Raw genomic sequence first — 21,550 nt, forward strand, 5'->3', positions numbered from 1 at the left:
TAATATCGGTAACAGATAGAGGGGCAGTTATCGTATACAGTTATATTAATAACAGATAAAACCGAATTTCGTGTCACAGCAGGCATCGTTCCATGTGAAGTTGTTTGTTTGTGACATTATTGTACACATGTCTGACACAGGGTCACTGGGCTCCCCATCCCCCCAGTTTATGTAGCTTACAGCCTCCCCATCTGTCCAGTAGAGGTACCCCCACACTTGATGCCGACGGAGTCCAATCCACAGTCCCTGGGCAGTTATATTTCTAGAGACTCTGGCTGCTAACTCTTGGGTCTTGCTGTTCGGGATGCTGAGTAAGTCGCTGTAATTATGGCGGCAATAATGCAGAGCATCCCACCAGCTTAATGGCGTCATCACCAGATGGATATCATCCTGGTCACCCGGCACTAAAACAGAGCAATATTAATAACATTAAATCCGAGATCCCAAGGCATCAGATAAAACCTAGCTCACATGTCCTAATCCCATTTCCCAGAATGCCTTGCTAATGCTTTGATGGATGGTGGAAGCATCAACATCTATTTTAGTCATAAAACAATAGAGCCTACCTAAAGATAGCACGGCCAGTTACACTTATATCCTGAAGTAAGTCTCCACGTAACATGATGACTTGTGTATTAATGTTGTCAGACATATTATGAAAGAAATATTAGAATTATTGTATTATTCACACTGCAGACACCAACTAAGAAAAAACGTATCATAGTCACTTCTGTAGCCGTTGAAACAAAATAGTGGACAATGTTTTTGTGACATTGAAAAGAGCTGAGGAAGCAGTTATAACCTGAATGCTTTATTAGACAATGGTCTAATTCTATTTACAACTTAAAACACTTTAACTAAGACAGTAAACAAATATATTTAGTTGACTCTGCCCAGTTACAAAAGTAGCATGTGTTAACTCGAACAATAGAGAGACTTCTAACTCATATAACAAGACCTCTGGTCAGAAATATAAAAAGGCGATTTAATATTGAATTGTCTGACTGATTAAATCAGAAGGATATAGATTTCAAAGTATATCTGCAAAATATTAGTTTTAATATTCTGCCCCACCAATTATTTCTACAATGTAATCTCCTGTGTCGCTGACCGAGGAGATAACCTTTTAGGGGGAAGTGGAGATGACTCATCCGACATGGTCCACACTGCAAAAAAAAACAAATAGCGAGCTAAAAGTTAGCTGTTGGTTGTGCTAAACTAATTTTAACATTCTTTATAGTTTATTTTAATTTAGTTTGTATGCTTTGCCAGTCAAATCCTTTCAAAGTTTTCAATATATAGTGGAACCTCAGTTTAAAAACGCCTCGGTTAACATAATTTTTGGTTTACAAATGAAAATCCATTGAAAATAATGCCTCGGTTTACAATTTTTTTTCGCAATACAGAGCACGTTTCCCCAGGATGCATTGCACCTGAGAGGTTTATACCACCGCCCCCTGCATGCTGGAGCCCGTGGGTAGCATGTGACGTCGAGTGTGGATGTGTTGGAGCGGCTTTTGCATTGAGTTTTGGAGCCATTCTGGAAATTGTTTGCAGTTGTTTTGGGACTTTTCGGTGCATTTTCTCAAAAAGTTCATGTTACCTTCCCAGCATAATTTGGCAAACTGTGTTTGCACGATTTGGTGCCCACACTGCTTCTGGTCTTTTTGGAACTGGAGAAGCTGGCTATCAGTTTTGGTTAGTTCAATTTGTTCGTTGCTCAGCCTTTGCTATCAGCCAGTGAATGGACAACCACATGGGAGTCTGGCCAGACTCAGGTAATGGTCAAACCGAGCTAAAACAGTTTGACCGATTATGCTGGGACTGCAGCCCCATGGAGACTAATAGGCAGAGGAGGGTCTTGAGAGTTAGTACTGAGCAAGGCAGTAGGGATTGGTAGAGAGGGTGAGGGTGAGGGTTAGTAGAATGAAGGGTATATAGGGGCTGGGGACCCCTTACACAGCAGCCATTTTATTGTTAAATCTGTCAATCTATCTCTTTTGATCTGTTCTTTTCTGTTTTGTTTTCTTGTTGTATCTGTCTTCTGTGCTGTCCCACTTGGTTCCTTTCTGTCTCTCTTTTTCTTGGTATCTTAGTCCTCTCTATGTGTGTTCTCTGTCCCCTTGTTGTGTGGCTCTTGTCCTCCCTGAAATATATTTTGTGACAGACCCTCTGTCCCTGAATTATAAACTTTCAAACTCTTTGTTCGTCTAACAGTTCGCCTGGAAAAGATTCATATTTATTTTACTAATGGCCGTTCGAATAACAAATTATCTACCGAACAACTGACCACCCAGACCGAAGCGTGGTGCTTGTTAACCTCAATGCCGTTATTAACACCTCTAAACCACGAACATCCCTAACATTCTAAGTGATCAACTGGGTGGTCGGCGTTCGGATGCACGAACACGTGGCAGCGGACATCTTGGGATACGAATGCGGTCAGCTGTGTTTTGTCATCGAGTGTATGGAACTTAAATCGGAAACTCGACAGTACGAACACCGCTGAGACTTCCAATCCTCGTTATGTTCGACAGTTATTGCGCGAACAGAGCGCCGTTCGTTAGATACAATGTACCGAACCAGTTATATCCAATGCTCATGTGCCCGAACAGCCACATTCGACTATATTAATGGATTTTGACTGTATGAAAGAGACCGACCACACAGCCTAATCCTCTTTAACTATTTTGAGCATGAAAACATGCGTGCGATCGATCAAAAGAGACTTCCACCTAACTCTTGAACCCCTGAATTGATCTGGGTGATTTTGCAATATGTTGTTCCCCAATATAAGGGCTATCAGGGGATATGTGTTTTATGAGTTTCCCATATGTTTTAGGGGTGTTTGCAAAATTGGGTAAAAACTTGTATTTTTCATTTGGAGATAATTGAGTTGATACAGTAATTAACTCCCAAACAGAGGGGAGGGCTTGTGTACAGTATCTGGGAATGTTTAAGTGTAAAACTGTGTTTTCATTGGATTCTGAATTTCATGTCCTGTGCCCCACAAGGTCCACCTGGGTGGTAACCTTGTGGGGAAAAACTGTATAAAAGACCAGATGTGCCATTACACCTTCAGTTCTTACTTTACCCTCAATCTAGAGTCTTGTCTCTTATTGGGGGAAACTGCTATAAAGCTATCACAGTAGCTCTTGTAAGAGCTTCTCTACTGGATTACTGCTGGAATGCTGTGAATACCCCTCACACTTGGGAGAAGGACACCCTCTAGCAGTGGAAACCCCTCTACTCATCGGGCTTACCGCTACATATTTAATGTAGGATTTAATCTTTGTAATATGAATATTATAATTTTTGTATTAGTTGAAATTAAAGGGAAACTATAGTCACCTGAACAACTTCAGCGCTCTGAGAAAATACAGTGTTTACATTAAAAGCTAGGAACACCTCCAGTTGCAGTCACCCAGAGTGACTTCAGAGTTGATGGAGGCATAATATGCCTCCATCCATTCAGATCTGCTCTCAGCAGAGCACAGGGCAGCACTGTGCACAGCATCCTGTGATTCAGTATCTCCTCCCTCTGCATGCAGACACTGGACTTTCCTCATAGAGATACATTGATTCAATTCATCTCTATGAGGAGATGCTGATTGGCCAGGGCTGTGTTTGAATCATGCTGGCTCTGCCCCTGATCTGCCTCTTTGTCAGTCTCAGCCAATCCTATGGGGAAGCACTGTGATTGGATCAGGCTACCACATGTCAGCAGACTGCTTGTTTTTCTGAGTCTAACAGCATGCAGATTTACAGCTTCAGGTTTGAATACAGTAAGTTTTTTTTACTATATTTATGGAGGCATGAGTGGTCCGGGGGGGGGCTAGGTGGTGGTTTTAACACTATAGGGTCAGGAATACATGTTTGTAACTGCTGATGGTGTCTGGTGGAGTGCTTGGAGGCCTCGGTGAGCACTAGGAGCATTCCTCGGCGGAGGTACCCAACCAGGGTAAATGAAGCTCTGTTAGGAAACTGAAGGGGATAGTGGTAAGGCATCGCCCACTAGAGGGCGACAGGACCGGCATACGTGCTGCCGATGTGGTAAACTTGTTAGGTCTTGTTTGGGACTTACAGGAAGGGGTAGAAAATGCCTTGTTTTTGAAAGGTGGGGGAGCCCGAGCAGAGTAAGGGGTCATCTGCTAGGGCAGTGGTAGAAGCTTGCTCCTTGGATGGTCGATGGCCTCACAATGAGGATTTGGTGATAGCCTAATCTAGGCTTGGTGAGAGATTGTGAGCCAGAAGAGGGGCTCGCAGCCTATTTGGGGGCTGGGCAGGAGGTTCTGTCCCAGCAGTTGGAGCGGTTTTAACATAAGGGAACCTGGGAGCAAGCTGGGTGCTGGAAAAGGTTAAATTGTTATGTTAATTGTGTTAATTATTGTATGCAAGTTATTCATGGTTATGTTAACCCTGTGGTGGTCATTGCCTAGGTTATTAAAGGTTCAATGTATATGTAATGTTATCTGAGCAAATTTTGCAAATTCAATAATTAAATAAATAAAATGGCTGTGGCCTTTTCTACCCACTATGTCTGTGCCATGTGGTTTGATTTATGGTAGATACAGCCTGGTAGTAGAAGCTACTACTGTCAAGCATGACAGCCCTTCCTTGTTACCAAGAGAGGATTGGAACCGTACAGTGATTGATTTTTATTTTTTAATTCTCAACACTCTATTTAAAGCATAATCTTCTTAAAGTATTGATAGTATTACATGGTATCAGACACCTTACCGGTTGTTGATGTCACATTAGAGATCGGTTTAGAGATTGAGGTCTTGGAAGTTGTAAAGACAGAGCTTGTGGTGATGTAGTTTGTGCTTATTAAACCGCAGGAACAGTCAGAATGTATTCCAAAAAAGGACAATGAGTTATTTCCAGCTATTTGTGAAGAATTCATCATGTTGCCTGTGAAAGGTAGAGGATTACAATCACCAAACACAGAGTAAATTAAAATCTACCACCTGTAAAACATATAGCTAGCCATGGATATTTAATTTTATATAATATATTTACCACTTCTTACCTCGTGTATTTCAACCCCAATACGTCACCTTATAGTCACCACTTCTTATATCTCAACCTCAATACCTTGTCCTATCTCAGGTAAGAAGCTAAATCCAGCCGCTTACATCTCAAAAACATAGCTTGCATCGGCCCGCAGCTAAGGTGCTGGTCCATGCCGTTGTTCTCTCTCGCCTTGATTACTGCATTCCCCTTCGCAGTAGTCTTGCGTGTTCCCTGATTGTACTGCTGCAATCTATAATTAATGCAGTAGCAAAGCTCAATTTCCTGTCCACCCGCACCTCCACACCTCCCGCCTCTGTCAGTCCCTACATTGCCTTCCAGTTAGATATAGGGCTAAATTTAGGATTCTGGTGCTTGCTTACAAGTCCCTACATAATGCTGCTCCAACATATCTATCCTCCCTAATATACAAGTATGTCCCGTCGATACCCCTCCCCTCTGCCGAACACCCATGTTTATCTGTCCGTACTCCCACATCTGATGCTAACCTTCAAGACTTCTCAAGGGCTGCACCTTTTCTGTGGAACTCCCTTTCCTTCTCCGTTAGACTTTCACCCAGTCTCCACTCCTTCAAAAAAATCCTTCAAGCTATCTCTTTAAATTTTACCGCAACCTTTTTTGAAGTTTCCGGCCGCGGTGTTGGAAGCGTGGAGAGAATATTGGTGTGCAGATTGGTGTGCTCTCCCAGCCCAGCACGGTTCGATATGAACAGGGTCCATTCAGGGGCGTACCTAGAGCATTTGGCACCCGGGGCGGGTCCTATTTTTGGCACCCCCCTGCCCCCCCCCAAATTTAAATATAAAAACAACCAATTTTTTTTAAATGTATTTAGCACTAAGCAGTGTTTGTGTGTTTGAATGTATGCATGTTTTTGTATGGAGTATATGTTAGTGAATGTAGCGGTGTGTTTGTATGTAGTGTTGGCGTTTGAATGCAAGCATGCATTTGTGTGTTGTGTGGTATTTGAATGCAGTGGTATGGTTATATATAATGGTGGGGTGTGTATGTAGTTTTGACGTTGAAATGCATGAGTGTATTTGTGTGTAGTGTTGGCGAGATTGTTAGATGTCTGCACATATACACATATACGGACATACCCACATGCAGATACATATACACACAAACACAGTCACACACAGATACACATTGACACACATGCAGACATCGTGGCGACTCTAGGAACAATATATATGGGGGGGCACATAAGATACCACAGTCAAAACAGGAGGGGGAGGGGGAGCAGTAAAACTTCTCACTAGGGGATGGGGTAATATGCTGCCATTGGCTGTCTGATGCCAGCATGCTGTGTTCTGCATGCTGGCATCTGACTACACATTTGCATATTATTCACATTAGCCACCCAGATTTCTTGTTGTGGGCTGGCTGACAACTCTTAATTTCAATCTTTGTTTAGCAGATAACTCCTATTTGCTATCCTTTGTGGGATTGCCATATTTAAGGACACCAAATAAGGTGCTATCTGCTAAACTGCACCCTCATTTAGTATCTTTAAATATGGAAATCTCACATACGGGCACCAATTCAGGGAATGATCTACTAAACAGATAAAGGATAAAAAAATGCCCTTTTCTTATTTTCAGTTGTTTAGCAGATAAATCCCTTATTTGTTATCCTTATGTGGGATTGCAATATTTAAGGACAGGAAATAAGGGAGCTATCTACTAAACACATACGCAGAGATACACACAATCACACATAATCACAGATTTACACAAACACAATCACTGACCCACAATCACATACACACACACAAATATTACATACATACACACATTTAATCATTAAGAGGTCCACCCAGCCTCCCTACCTTGCTCTAGAAGGGCTGGAGTGGATCCTCAGTCCCTGGTGGTCAGTGGTTGCTGCTGGGATCTCTGTGCTCTTTCTGCACAGGTCCATCGCACGCCCTGTAATGATGCAGAGGCCGCGATGACATCATATCCTGGCTGCCGGCTCACTGCAGGGCGAAGACCGTCAGACACAGTCACTCACACACAGTTACAGGCAGACAGTCAAACACGCAGGCAATCACACAGGCAGACAGTCACACATACACACACAGATTCACAGACAGTCACACCCACAATCACAGGCAGACAGTCACACATACACACAACATAATCACAGACAGTCACACACACATAATCAAAGACGGTCACAATCACAGTTACACACTCACACACAGTCAAAGACAGTCACAATCACACTTACACACTCACACACAGTCAAAGACAGTCACAATTACACACTCACACACAGTCAAAGACAGTCACAATCACAGTTACACACTCACACACAGTCAAAGACAGTCACAATCACAGTTACACACAGCACACACAGTCAAAGACAGTCACAATCACAGTTACACACAGCACACACAGTCAAAGACAGTCACAATCACAGTTACACACAGCACACACAGTCAAAGACAGTCACAATCACAGTTACACACAGCACACACAGTCAAAGACAGTCACAATCACAGTTACACACTCACACACAGTCAAAGACAGTCACAATCACAGTTACACACAGCACACACAGTCAAAGACAGTCACAATCACAGTTACACACTCACACAGTCAGACAGTCACAATCACAGTTACACACAGCACACACAGTCAAAGACAGTCACAATCACACTTACACACTCACACACAGTCAAAGACAGTCACAATTACACACTCACACACAGTCAAAGACAGTCACAATCACAGTTACACACTCACACACAGTCAAAGACAGTCACAATCACAGTTACACACAGCACACACAGTCAAAGACAGTCACAATCACAGTTACACACTCACACACAGTCAGACAGTCACAATCACAGTTACACACAGCACACACAGTCAAAGACAGTCACAATCACAGTTACACACTCACACACAGTCAGACAGTCACAATCACAGTTACACACAGCACACACAGTCAAAGACAGTCACAATCACAGTTACACACAGCACACACAGTCAAAGACAGTCACAATCACAGTTACACACTCACACACAGTCAAAGACAGTCACAATCACAGTTACACACAGCACACACAGTCAAAGACAGTCACAATCACAGTTACACACAGCACACACAGTCAAAGACAGTCACAATCACAGTTACACACTTACACACAGTCAGACAGTCACAATCACAGTTACACACAGCACACACAGTCAAAGACAGTCACAATCACAGTTACACACTCACACACAGTCAGACAGTCACAATCACAGTTACACACAGCACACACAGTCAAAGACAGTCACAATCACAGTTACACACAGCACACACAGTCAAAGACAGTCACAATCACAGTTACACACTCACACACAGTCAAAGACAGTCACAATCACAGTTACACACAGCACACACAGTCAAAGACAGTCACAATCACAGTTACACACTCACACACAGTCAGACAGTCACAATCACAGTTACACACAGTCAAAGACAGTCACAATCACACTTACACACTCACACACAGTCAAAGACAGTCACAATTACACACTCACACACAGTCAAAGACAGTCACAATCACAGTTACACACTTACACACAGTCAGACAGTCACAATCACAGTTACACACAGCACACACAGTCAAAGACAGTCACAATCACAGTTACACACAGCACACACAGTCAAAGGCAGTCACAATCACAGTTACACACAGCACACACAGTCAAAGACAGTCACAATCACAGTTACACACAGCACACACAGTCAAAGACAGTCACAATCACAGTTACACACTCACACACAGTCAAAGACAGTCACAATCACAGTTACACACAGCACACACAGTCAAAGACAGTCACAATCACAGTTACACACTCACACACAGTCAGACAGTCACAATCACAGTTACACACAGCACACACAGTCAAAGACAGTCACAATCACAGTTACACACTCACACACAGTCAGACAGTCACAATCACAGTTACACACAGCACACACAGTCAAAGACAGTCACAATCACAGTTACACACAGCACACACAGTCAAAGACAGTCACAATCACAGTTACACACTCACACACAGTCAAAGACAGTCACAATCACAGTTACACACAGCACACACAGTCAAAGACAGTCACAATCACAGTTACACACAGCACACACAGTCAAAGACAGTCACAATCACAGTTACACACTTACACACAGTCAGACAGTCACAATCACAGTTACACACAGCACACACAGTCAAAGACAGTCACAATCACAGTTACACACTCACACACAGTCAGACAGTCACAATCACAGTTACACACAGCACACACAGTCAAAGACAGTCACAATCACAGTTACACACAGCACACACAGTCAAAGACAGTCACAATCACAGTTACACACTCACACACAGTCAAAGACAGTCACAATCACAGTTACACACAGCACACACAGTCAAAGACAGTCACAATCACAGTTACACACTCACACACAGTCAGACAGTCACAATCACAGTTACACACAGTCAAAGACAGTCACAATCACACTTACACACTCACACACAGTCAAAGACAGTCACAATTACACACTCACACACAGTCAAAGACAGTCACAATCACAGTTACACACTTACACACAGTCAGACAGTCACAATCACAGTTACACACAGCACACACAGTCAAAGACAGTCACAATCACAGTTACACACAGCACACACAGTCAAAGACAGTCACAATCACAGTTACACACAGCACACACAGTCAAAGACAGTCACAATCACAGTTACACACAGCACACACAGTCAAAGACAGTCACAATCACAGTTACACACAGCACACACAGTCAAAGACAGTCACAATCACAGTTACACACTCACACACAGTCAAAGACAGTCACAATCACAGTTACACACAGCACACACAGTCAAAGACAGTCACAATCACAGTTACACACTCACACACAGTCAGACAGTCACAATCACAGTTACACACAGCACACACAGTCAAAGACAGTCACAATCACAGTTACACACTCACACACAGTCAGACAGTCACAATCACAGTTACACACAACACACACAGTCAAAGACAGTCACAATCACAGTTACACACAGCACACACAGTCAAAGACAGTCACAATCACAGTTACACACTCACACACAGTCAAAGACAGTCACAATCACAGTTACACACAGCACACACAGTCAAAGACAGTCACAATCACAGTTACACACAGCACACACAGTCAAAGACAGTCACAATCACAGTTACACACTTACACACAGTCAGACAGTCACAATCACAGTTACACACAGCACACACAGTCAAAGACAGTCACAATCACAGTTACACACTCACACACAGTCAGACAGTCACAATCACAGTTACACACAGCACACACAGTCAAAGACAGTCACAATCACAGTTACACACAGCACACACAGTCAAAGACAGTCACAATCACAGTTACACACTCACACACAGTCAAAGACAGTCACAATCACAGTTACACACAGCACACACAGTCAAAGACAGTCACAATCACAGTTACACACTCACACACAGTCAGACAGTCACAATCACAGTTACACACAGTCAAAGACAGTCACAATCACAGTTACACACTCACACACAGTCAGACAGTCACAATCACAGTTACACACAGCACACACAGTCAAAGACAGTCACAATCACAGTTACACACAGCACACACAGTCAAAGACAGTCACAATCACAGTTACACACAGCACACACAGTCAAAGACAGTCACAATCACAGTTACACACAGCACACACAGTCAAAGACAGTCACAATCACAGTTACACACAGCACACACAGTCAAAGACAGTCACAATCACAGTTACACACTCACACACAGTCAAAGACAGTCACAATCACAGTTACACACAGCACACACAGTCAAAGACAGTCACAATCACAGTTACACACAGCACACACAGTCAGACAGTCACAATCACAGTTACACACAGCACACACAGTCAAAGACAGTCACAATCACAGTTACACACAGCACACACAGTCAAAGACAGTCACAATCACAGTTACACACAGCACACACAGTCAAAGACAGTCACAATCACAGTTACACACTCACACACAGTCAAAGACAGTCACAATCACAGTTACACACAGCACACACAGTCAGACAGTCACAATCACAGTTACACACTCACACACAGTCAGACAGTCACAATCACAGTTACACACAGCACACACAGTCAGACAGTCACAATCACAGTTACACACAGCACACACAGTCAAAGACAGTCACAATCACAGTTACACACAGCACACACAGTCAAAGACAGTCACAATCACAGTTACACACAGCACACACAGTCAAAGACAGTCACAATCACAGTTACACACTCACACACAGTCAAAGACAGTCACAATCACAGTTACACACAGCACACACAGTCAGACAGTCACAATCACAGTTACACACTCACACACAGTCAGACAGTCACAATCACAGTTACACACAGCACACACAGTCAGACAGTCACAATCACAGTTACACACAGCACACACAGTCAGACAGTCACAATCACAGTTACACACAGCACACACAGTCAGACAGTCACAATCACAGTTACACACAGCACACACAGTCAGACAGTCACAATCACAGTTACACACAGCACACACAGTCAGACAGTCACAATCACAGTTACACACAGCACACACAGTCAGACAGTCACAATCACAGTTACACACAGCACACACAGTCAGACAGTCACAATCACAGTTACACACAGCACACACAGTCAGACAGTCACAATCACAGTTACACACAGCACACACAGTCAGACAGTCACAATCACAGTTACACACAGCACACACAGTCAGACAGTCACAATCACAGTTACACACAGCACACACAGTCAGACAGTCACAATCACAGTTACACACAGCACACACAGTCAGACAGTCACAATCACAGTTACACACAGCACACACTCTCTCTCTCTCTCACTTACAGTAAGCTTGGGCTGGAGTAGGAGTGGATCCAGTCCCTCCTGTGCTGTAGTTGGGGAAGCAGGGACTCCTTCCTGCTTCCCCTCTGTGTGATCAGTAAGTAGCTCCGCCCCCGCATCCGGCTTGGCTCCGCCCCCACGGCCGTTTTAGCTCCGCCCCCAAATCTCCGTGCAGGTTTCCTGCTTCCAGCCCCTGCGTGTGAGCTGTGTCGGCTGCCCGGCGCCCTGCTGCTATGGCACCCGGTGCAGCCACACAGCTCACAGAATAGCAAGCCTGGCCAGCCCTGGTGGCACCCCCCTGCCTGATGGCACCCGGGGCGGACCGCCCCCCCCGCCCCCCCCTTAGTACGCCACTGGGTCCATTGTCTGTGCCACTAGCCTCCCTCCCATACAAGAGGTTTGGCTGCGGCAGATTCTCTGTCTCTGTTGGAGTCCCCCAAGGCTCCGTCCTTGGTCCCCTTCTATTTTCTCTTTATACTGCCTCTCTTGGCAAACGTATTACCTCTTTTGGATTACACTACCACCTGTGCGCTGATGACCCTCAGATATACCTCTCCTCCCCGGACCTCTCCCCTGCCGACCTGCAACGTGTCACTGCTTGCCTTTCTTCCATCTCTGACTGGATGTCCTCCCGCTTTTTGAAACGTAGTCTCTCTAAAACTGAGCTCCTTGTCTTTCCTCCTTCTAATACTGATTCACTTCCTTCACTCTCCCTTCAAGTTAGTGGCACCCACATCAGTCCATCCTTGCAAGCGCGCTGTCTTTGTGTTACATAGTTACATAGTTACATAGTTAGATAGCTGAAAAGAGACTTGCGTCCATCAAGTTCAGCCTTCCTCACATTTGTTTTTTTGCTGTTGATCCAAAAGTAGGCAAAAAAAAACAGTTTGAAGCACAATTTTGCAACAAGCTAGGAAAAAAATTCCTTCTTGACCCCAGAATGGCAGTCAGATTTATCCTTGGATCAAGCAGTTATTACCCTACATTGAAAGATTATATCCTTGAATATTCTGTTTTTGCAAGTATGCATCTAGTAGCCGTTTGAACATCTTTATGGACTCTGATAAAACCACTTCTTCAGGCAGAGAATTCCACATCCTGATTGTTCTTACAGTAAAAAAACATTTCCTTTGCCTTAGACAAAATCTTTTTTCTTCCAGTCTAAACGCATGGCCTCGTGTCCTATGTAAAGTCCGGTTTGTGAATAGTTCCACACAATGGTTTGTATTGGCCCTGAATATATTTGTATAATGTTATCATATCCCCTCTCAGAGACGTTTTTCTAAACTAAATAGGTTTAAATTTGTTAACCTTTCTTCATTGCTGATATGTTCCATTCCTTTTATTAATTTTGTAGCCCGCCTCTGCACTTTTTCTAGTTACATAATATCCTTCTTTAGAACAGGTGCCCAAAATTGCACAGCATATTCAATATGTGGTCTTACCAGTGATTTATAGAGAGGCAAAATGATATTCTCGTCCCGAGAATGAATGCCCTTTTTCATGCATGACGATACCTTACTGGCCTTGGCCACTGCTGATTGACATTGCGCATTGTTGCATAGTTTGTTGTCTATAACAATTCCCAAGTCCTTTTCGTGTGTTGTTATTCCTAATTCGCTTCCATTAAGGGTATATGTTGCTTGTGTATTCTTTACGCCGAAGTGCATAACTTTGTATTTTTCAACATTAAATTTCATCTGCCATTTTAGTGCCCTGTCCCTAGTCTAAATCCCTCTGCAGCAAAGTAATATCTTGCTCACATTGTAAGTTATGTGCAAGTGTCATGTGCAAACACTGAAACATGACTTTCAATGCTGTCTTCAAGATCATTTATAAACTTGATTCTGGCCTCACATTTGAGCCTCCCATCCAGTCTGTTAACAAATCCTGTAGATTCCACCTTCCAATATAGCCCACATCCGCCCCTTTCTTACGCAAGATGCTACTAAGGAGCTTGTCCATGCTCTAGTAATCTCTTGCATAGCTTATTGTAACTCTCTCCTAATAGGTCGTATTGGCCCGCTACAGTCTGTAATGAATGCTGCAGCTAGACTGATTTTCCTCTCCTGTCACTCCTCTCACACCTCTCCCCTCTGTCAGTCCTTACATTGACTTTCTGTATCCTATAGAAGTCAATTCAAAGTGCTAACCTATATCTATAAAGCATTGACCAATTCTAGCCCCTCCTATATCTCTTCACAGATCCATAGGTAGGCACCTTCTCTGTCTCTCCGCTCTGCCTGTGACTGTGGCGGAACCAGCCACCTATTTGGATTATGTACTGTTCTTTTAAATCAGGGACTTATCTGGTTCGACAATTGGGGCCCACCGAACAAGTTATAGCTATATTGTTTTTATACCGAACAAACTCCTGAACAGTTAGACCCCACAGGGGAGTCGTGTGCTGCCAATTGACCCTATTAACTTTATTCACACTTAGAAACCGCAAGGTTCTAGGCGGTCGGCTGGGTGGCCGTCGTTCTTATGACCGAACACATACTGCAGGGTTTGGTCATCAAGTGCATGGAACTATAGTCAGACACTCGACGGCGTGAACACCGCTGGAACTTCCACCTCTACGTGCTCGGTTCCATTCACCTGAGAAGAGCGGCATTCATGGAGAACAAACAAGGGGCATACAATCAACTGATATACAAACGGTAACATTCATTATTTTATTGTGTTTCGTACTCCCAAAAGAGACCGACCGCACAGCCTGATTTCATGGAACTCTTTTAGGTAGGCGCCTTGTGTGCAGTCGGTCTAAACTATAACCCAGTGGCGTTTCGGCTACGTTCGTGGGATCTAAGTGCTTTCAGGATTTGTTGAACACTCAGATCCAGGCTACCCGGGGATATAGTACTTGAGGAGGTACCGTATTGTTAAAGGGGTGTTTATTAATGTACATGTCATGGACCTGAGAGGTAAAATAATTATGTTGTGTGCCGGGCAGTACCTGACGAGGACAGGAAGAACTTCAACCAGGTAAAACAAGCTATATTAGCGCGATATGCCATCACACCAGAGGCATACCGCACTGATTCCAAGAGCTAAAGAAGCAGGAGAAAGATTTGCACGTGGAGTGGACTTACAGACTTTAAAGAGCCACCAGGGGATGGGTCCAGGCTAACCAACTATGGAGGAACTGTTCCAACTTATCCTCCTGGATCAGTTCTTCAATGGGCTAGTACTGGAAGTACAGGAGTCGGTAAGGGACTGTAACCACCTCACCCACACAGACGCCACCTGGCAGATGAACAATACGACGTCAGGCGCCACCACCAACCACCACCCCACTTATTTTCCAGACCAGCTGTATCTACACCAGCACCACCTGCACCAGCCCTACAGCATCATGGTAATGTGTTTAACCCCGTAGCCCCTAGGCTTCAACCTCGTTCCAACATTAGGTGCCATCTATGCCAACAGTTGGGACAGGTACAGAGGTAATGCCCCCAGAACCATAACCGCAATGTGTGGGTTTGTCCTGGTCAACCACCTGTAAACAGAGCAGCATCCCATTACTATCAAACAGAGAACGTTACCCGCGATGCAGTCTCTGACTACACTGAGGAACAACTGGGTGTCTTGCACATAGTTGACCCAATCCAGGCTGCATCTGACAACCGACAGCACCACAGGCAAACAGTATGTCTCATCTTATGTCCCACTTATTCTTACCTTGTATATTTCAACCCCAATACATCACCTAATATCCACCACTTCTTACCTAATATATCACAACCCCAATACCTCACCTTACCTCACCTTATAGCCACCACTTCATATCTCAATTCTATATCTCATCTTATATCCACCACTTCTTACCTCATATATCGCAACCCCTTTACCTTACCTCATGTGGCAAACCTTGTAAACTTCCCTAGGGTTGCCCGAACCTATCTTCAAGTTTCCAAAACGTATGAGTATCCCCCTGTTCGTGAACCAAACCGATATGTGGTCTCCCTTTTTATTAGCTTAGAACACCAACCGCCCCTAGCTGTTAACCTCATTTAAGGGATTAACTCAAGTGATTTCCCTGGGTGACTGACATTCATATAACCAAATGCAAGTGGTCCAGTGCCATTTTGTCTCCCGAACACACGCAGCGGTACTTGGTCGTCGAGCGCGTGGAACTCATTTCGGCTACACAATCTCGCGATCCCTGGCAAACATTGTACCGCTGCCCGTCCAACTTCTCGACCAGCTAGATGAACGACGTTCGGGAGATAGGAACTACCGACTGGGGGAGCATTCGTTGGTCAGTGTTTGTACAGGAACCCCCTGAAAGGAGACCGGCCGTTGCCCTCGATTCTCTGGAACTATTTGGGGTCATCACCTTGTGGCAGGCCGGTCAAAACTTTAAAAAACTTTTAATGGTGATTCCACTGTACCGAATGGATCTGAGTGCTATTTGGACAACTTGGGCACTCAGACCTGGGCTATTCAAGGATATAAGAATTGTGGTCATGGGCGTCCGCAGGGGGGGGGGGGTAAGGGGAGTTCTCTCTCCTGACTGAAACCGCAGCGGAGCAGCACATGCAGCCAGCAACTCCCAGACTGCAGAGACAGCCTACAGATCAGGTAAGTGAGGGACGGGGTGTGGGGGGGAGAGATGAGACAGCCTATAGATCAGGTAAGTGAGGGATGGGGGGGAGACAGCCTATAGATCAGGTAAGTGAGGGATGGGGTGGCAGCCTATAGATCAGGTAAGTGAGGGATGGGGTGGCAGCCTATAGATCAGGTGAGAGATGGGGTGGAAGCCTATAGATCAGGTAAGTGAGAGATGAGGTGGCAGCCTATAGATCAGGTAAGTGAGAGATGAGGTGGCAGCCTATAGATCAGGTAAGTGAGGGATGGGGGGTGCAGCCTACAGATCAGGTAAGTGAGAGATGGGGGGATCCACCTACAGATCAGGTAAGTGAGGGATGGGGGGTGGATCCTACAGATCAGGTAAGTGAGAGATGGTGGGATCCACCTACAGATCAGGTAAGTGAGGGATGGGGGGGGGGGGGAGACAGACTATAGATCAGGTAAGTAATGGATGGGGGAGACCATGCCTGAAGTCAATCTGCACTTCCTGACACTCCGTTTCAGAAGCCGAATACCACTGAGCAACCTGGAGATTTGGAGCTTGAGGAAGTCTTTGGGGTTAAAACATTTAAGAGCACCTTTAATGGTACCCCTTAAAGGAATGAGAGCACCCAGGGGCTTCCTGGCATAATAGCGTTTTCCTTTAGATGAAGTTGTTATGCTGACCAGAATGTTCCTTTAACCCCTTAAGGACCAAACTTCTGGAATAAAAGGGAATCATGACGTGTCACACACGTCATGTGTCCTTAAGGGGTTAATTTGCTTAAAGGAACACGTTAGTGTCAGGAATTCAAACATTTATTCCTGACACCATAGTTGTGAAAACACTATTCACCCTGGCTTTATGTGATATGACTATGCCGCTTCCCTTTCATTACACTGTCAAAAAGGGACCAAGCATAGATGTCATTACAAATATGCCCCCCCACCCCTTAGAAAAATTCCTGCGGATGCCCATGATTGTGGGGTTCCTGTATAATTTTTATATGTTTTTGGGGTATATTGTGCAAAATTGTATGGCTTCCTGTAACTGAGAGATAAATGCATTAGCCTTCCATTAACTCAATTATCTCTCAGACACAGAGACCCCTGGGAGCAGTTTGTACTGTTTTCTATGGAGACCCCATGCTGGGGGTCAGTGCATAAAAAGCTGAGTGTGGCACAAAAAAACTCTGTTGACTCCCAGAACTGTGTGTCGGCCAGTTACTGGGGGAATGAACTATAATTACTGAACATTGGTTTTTTTCAGCTCCAGAGGATTAGAGCTGAGATATTCAGTCTCAGGATTGCAGCTCTGCTACACCTCATATCATATTAACCACATACATAATGCAATATTTCATACCCACTGGGGATCTACTGATATGAATTTATTATGGGCCGATACTGATATTCTTCCCCTCTCACTGCCTAGTACCTGTGTGTCACGATTCGGGGAACCTAACACGCTAACACACACACACACACACAGAAAAGGTGCAGTACCGGACCTTAGAGTGGCCGGGCTAAGCACACACAGAATAGTCAGGAGACAAGCCGAGTAAGGGGAACCAGAAGACAGAATAACGAGAAACAAGCCGAGGTCAAAGGGTAGGAGAAAGTCACAAAGTCAGTTTAACAAGCCAGAGAGTACGTAACCAGAAAACACAAGTTCAGTATCAATACTAGCAAGCAAAGACCACAACAGGGCAGGGAGGAACAGGAAAGGTTAGTATTTAGTATTTATAACTTCCAATCAGAATTAACAATCACACGTGGGAGATATCTAAACCTCCCACTGTGATTGTCGTACTGTGTCTTTAACGCCGGGTCAGGTGGATGACCGCGGCGTGTATAAGAGTGGGCGGTCCCCCAGCATTCAGCGTCATGCATGCTGCTGCTGGGGGACGGAGAGGAGGACGCGGGCGGCATCCGAGGCTGGGAGGATGCCGCCCAGCGAGCGAATGCCGGGAAAGGACCCGCGGACGGCTGGAGGGTGAGTGCCACGAGCGGACTGCAGCCTCCCCTCGCAGCCGCCCGCGGGATCCTGACACTGTGGCCACGAAGGGGGGGGGGGGGAATTACTCCTTGGTGGTCCATTGGCTGGGACTATGCTGGCTTCTTGGGGTACAGTGAGGGTGTAGTACTGTATGGTTGATGTATAGGTGGCAACAGAGACTTTGAGGGGTTAGCAGTGTCTGGTTGATATATAGTTGGCTGGTCTACACTGGGTGCCACTCACTTGTATACGGGGAGGCCAGGACCCAGCACACGCTTTCTTTCTCTCTCTCTCTCTCTCTCTCTCTCTCTCTCTCAAAGACCCCCTTTACAATGTGAGTGGCACCCGGGGTCCATTGCCCTCTCCCCTCTTGTATCAGCAAATATCAGTATCATTTGAGCCAATAATGATATTTGCCAAAATGGTGGAATAATCAGTCGATCCCTATTTCCCACCTCTTCTTACCTCATATATCTCATCCACCATACCTTACCTGTTATCCTGTCTCATCTCTCTTAATTCTCATCCCATACCATAGAGCTCCAGTATCTAACCTTGGAAACCTCACATCTCACCCTGTATACCAAAATCTCTTACTTAATATCTCATTCTAAATCCCAAGCTGTCACCTCAACCTATATCCAAAATCCTCCTGTCACATTCTTAAACATTTTCATATTTTCTTATTTCCAAATGTGTGCAATCTACCCAATGTTTTCCATCCCCTCAGTTTCCTATATTATATCCCATCTCAGCTTACACTCCAGAGCTAAAATTCTCATCTCATACTTGTTTACTTTATAATTTTGATCCGCTCACCATATATACTGTAGGTCATCGCCCATATATTTTCATCAGCCAATTGTTCAATGTAGTGAGAACCTTCATTAATGGAAATCTCTACCCATGAATACTTCCAATCCATGAACACATTGTTATCCCATGTAACATTAAGCTGGACTCCATCCACAGCAACGATGATGGGTTTGTCCGAATATGTCATCATGAGAAACCGTGTAAAGAGGCCAGGGGGAGCATTGACCACTTGAGACAACAGGAACATATCAGTTGGAATTACCATGGACATATAGGGCTTTAGCGATAGGTTTGCATTTGTGGAAGTTCCAGCACAAAGATAAATGACCATCACATCATGATCCGTGTTAATTCGAAGACCGTATGTGCTGACAGACTGCTGGAGCACTTCTCCTTGAGCCAGATTTACATCAATAAGAAGAAAGGATTTATTATACACTCTGACGCGTGTCTTCTCAGCTGCAATTACTTCAACTGTATCATTTTTCCGTTGAGATATGGAAAGTGGAGGTACAAGGAAAGAACTGCCCCAGACAGATGTAGGTATCAGCTGCTCATATGTATAGCCGTAGTTATAAAGGGGATATTTCTGAGTTATTTGGTGACCACTCAGCACAGCCACTGGTTGGTTAGCTGACACAGTAGACCCAGACAGGTCTCCATCCAACTGAAACTGTGCACATCCATAGGGTGCGAGATTCACCGTCACCGAACTCCCAGCAGACATATAAGACCCATTAAACATAATAGGACCATTCTTTAAAGTGACCGTGAGCGAGGTAGTTGTATTTAGGTTAACCACAGCAAACTGAGCAAAGCCAGGAATAGCAGAAGTAGGTGTAAGAATATAGTATTGCTTCCCGAGTATGTCTGTTGGGTACACATATGATGAATCAAAACCATTGTCGGCGCTGACCCGGGAGATAACACAAATGTTTTTATCAGAAGTTACTAGGATCGTGCCGGCAGTGAAGGTCGAAGTTCCAGAGAGGATAGTGTTGGTGGGCATAGTGACATTTACCATCTCTCCCTTCTGAAGGGTGTAGGTTTGGGAGAAGTATGTTCCTATCACCATAACATTAACTCGAGTACAACATTCAAGTCCATGCAGGATGATCTCTAGCTGTGTATTAAAGATTCCCAGTGACGACACTTCCATCATAGCTGTAACAAAAACTTGTCCAGAAAACAGAGGGAGTGTGTCCGATGAATCTGCATGACATTTGCACAGACGTTATTCGGCATGTGCTAAACTTTTATATAAACCTTTGTACAGACGATATTCGTATGTACTATAACCTTAAACTGAATAAGACACGGACACAGTTAATTCTGTTGGAGTATAAAGTCCACAGCTTTTATTAATTAAATTATTAATTAAATTATCATAAATTAACATAATTTGGGGTCATTGTCCAACTATACATTAACTTACTATACCCCCCACACAGTACCCCTGACAATGACCCCACCAATTGAACAATATATAACAAATAACAATTCACTTGAAACACGGCCTACCAAAGAGGCCCCACATCATATTGTTAACTGTAGGGGTGTACCTCAGACACCCCTACACCCACAGGTTCGTCGCCACCGAAGAGCTAGAACCAACCAGTCCTTAATTCCATCAGGCCTACACCTCGGCCTGTCCAGTCCAAACTCTACGCCAAATTCCAATTTCTACTATGCCCTGTTCCGCCGCTGTGACTGAAACGGAACTGCTAAACCTAGGGAGGGTGGGTGGGACAATTTACAGGTAAGAAAGGCTCTGGTTAAAATGGCCCCTATTCTAAAATGGCTGCTCTTTATACTCCCTGTCTCCGCCCCCAAGCTCCATTAAACTAATCCAACCCCCAAACACTAGCACCTGCCCACTTCCTGGCTCTGTCAAGGCCCACTCCTCCTACTGCGTTGTTCCATGGGCTTCAGGAGAAATACACCAGATACAGTAACAGAGAGGACACAGGAGGAGACCTCAAAAAAGGTGATTCTGTTATACTGGGTCTCTTAATTTCTAACTATGAAAGGCATCCGGTTAACCCCTTAAGGACACATGACGTGTGACATGTCATGATTCCCTTTTATACCAGAAGTTTGGTCCTTAAGGTGTTAAAGGATTGAAATCCTCCATTGTACCCCTATAATAAAGGACAGA

General features: G+C 44.5%; 2 protein-coding genes across 3 annotated transcripts in view; both read right to left on the bottom strand.

Annotated features, from left to right (window-relative positions):
* LOC134612342 (macrophage mannose receptor 1-like) lies at positions 1–19,752 on the bottom strand. 2 transcript variants are annotated; one of them, XM_063456679.1, is made up of 3 exons: positions 19,396–19,752; positions 4,741–4,914; positions 1–404 (listed from the first exon to the last, which is right to left on the bottom strand). In XM_063456679.1, the coding sequence occupies exons 1-3, from the start codon at positions 19,721–19,723 to the stop codon at positions 46–48; spliced, it is 861 nt and encodes a 286-aa protein (XP_063312749.1). In that variant the 5' UTR covers positions 19,724–19,752; the 3' UTR covers positions 1–45. The 2 variants fall into 2 exon arrangements, with proteins under 2 accessions (XP_063312749.1, XP_063312751.1); XM_063456681.1 differs by lacking the exon at positions 1–404 and adding an exon at positions 1,077–1,166.
* The window catches only part of LOC134610517 (IgGFc-binding protein-like), a 23,783-nt gene continuing 21,972 nt past the window's right edge, over positions 19,740–21,550 (bottom strand). The window contains exons 2-3 of the mRNA XM_063453484.1: positions 19,802–20,604; positions 19,740–19,760 (exon numbers count right to left, since the gene is read on the bottom strand). Coding sequence (XP_063309554.1) covers positions 19,740–19,760; positions 19,802–20,554 — 774 coding nt within the window. The 5' untranslated portion in view covers positions 20,555–20,604. The remainder of the gene's footprint in view (positions 19,761–19,801; positions 20,605–21,550) is intronic.

This window comes from Pelobates fuscus, chromosome 5 (assembly GCF_036172605.1).
Source record: "Pelobates fuscus isolate aPelFus1 chromosome 5, aPelFus1.pri, whole genome shotgun sequence".
NCBI lineage: Eukaryota > Metazoa > Chordata > Amphibia > Anura > Pelobatidae > Pelobates > Pelobates fuscus.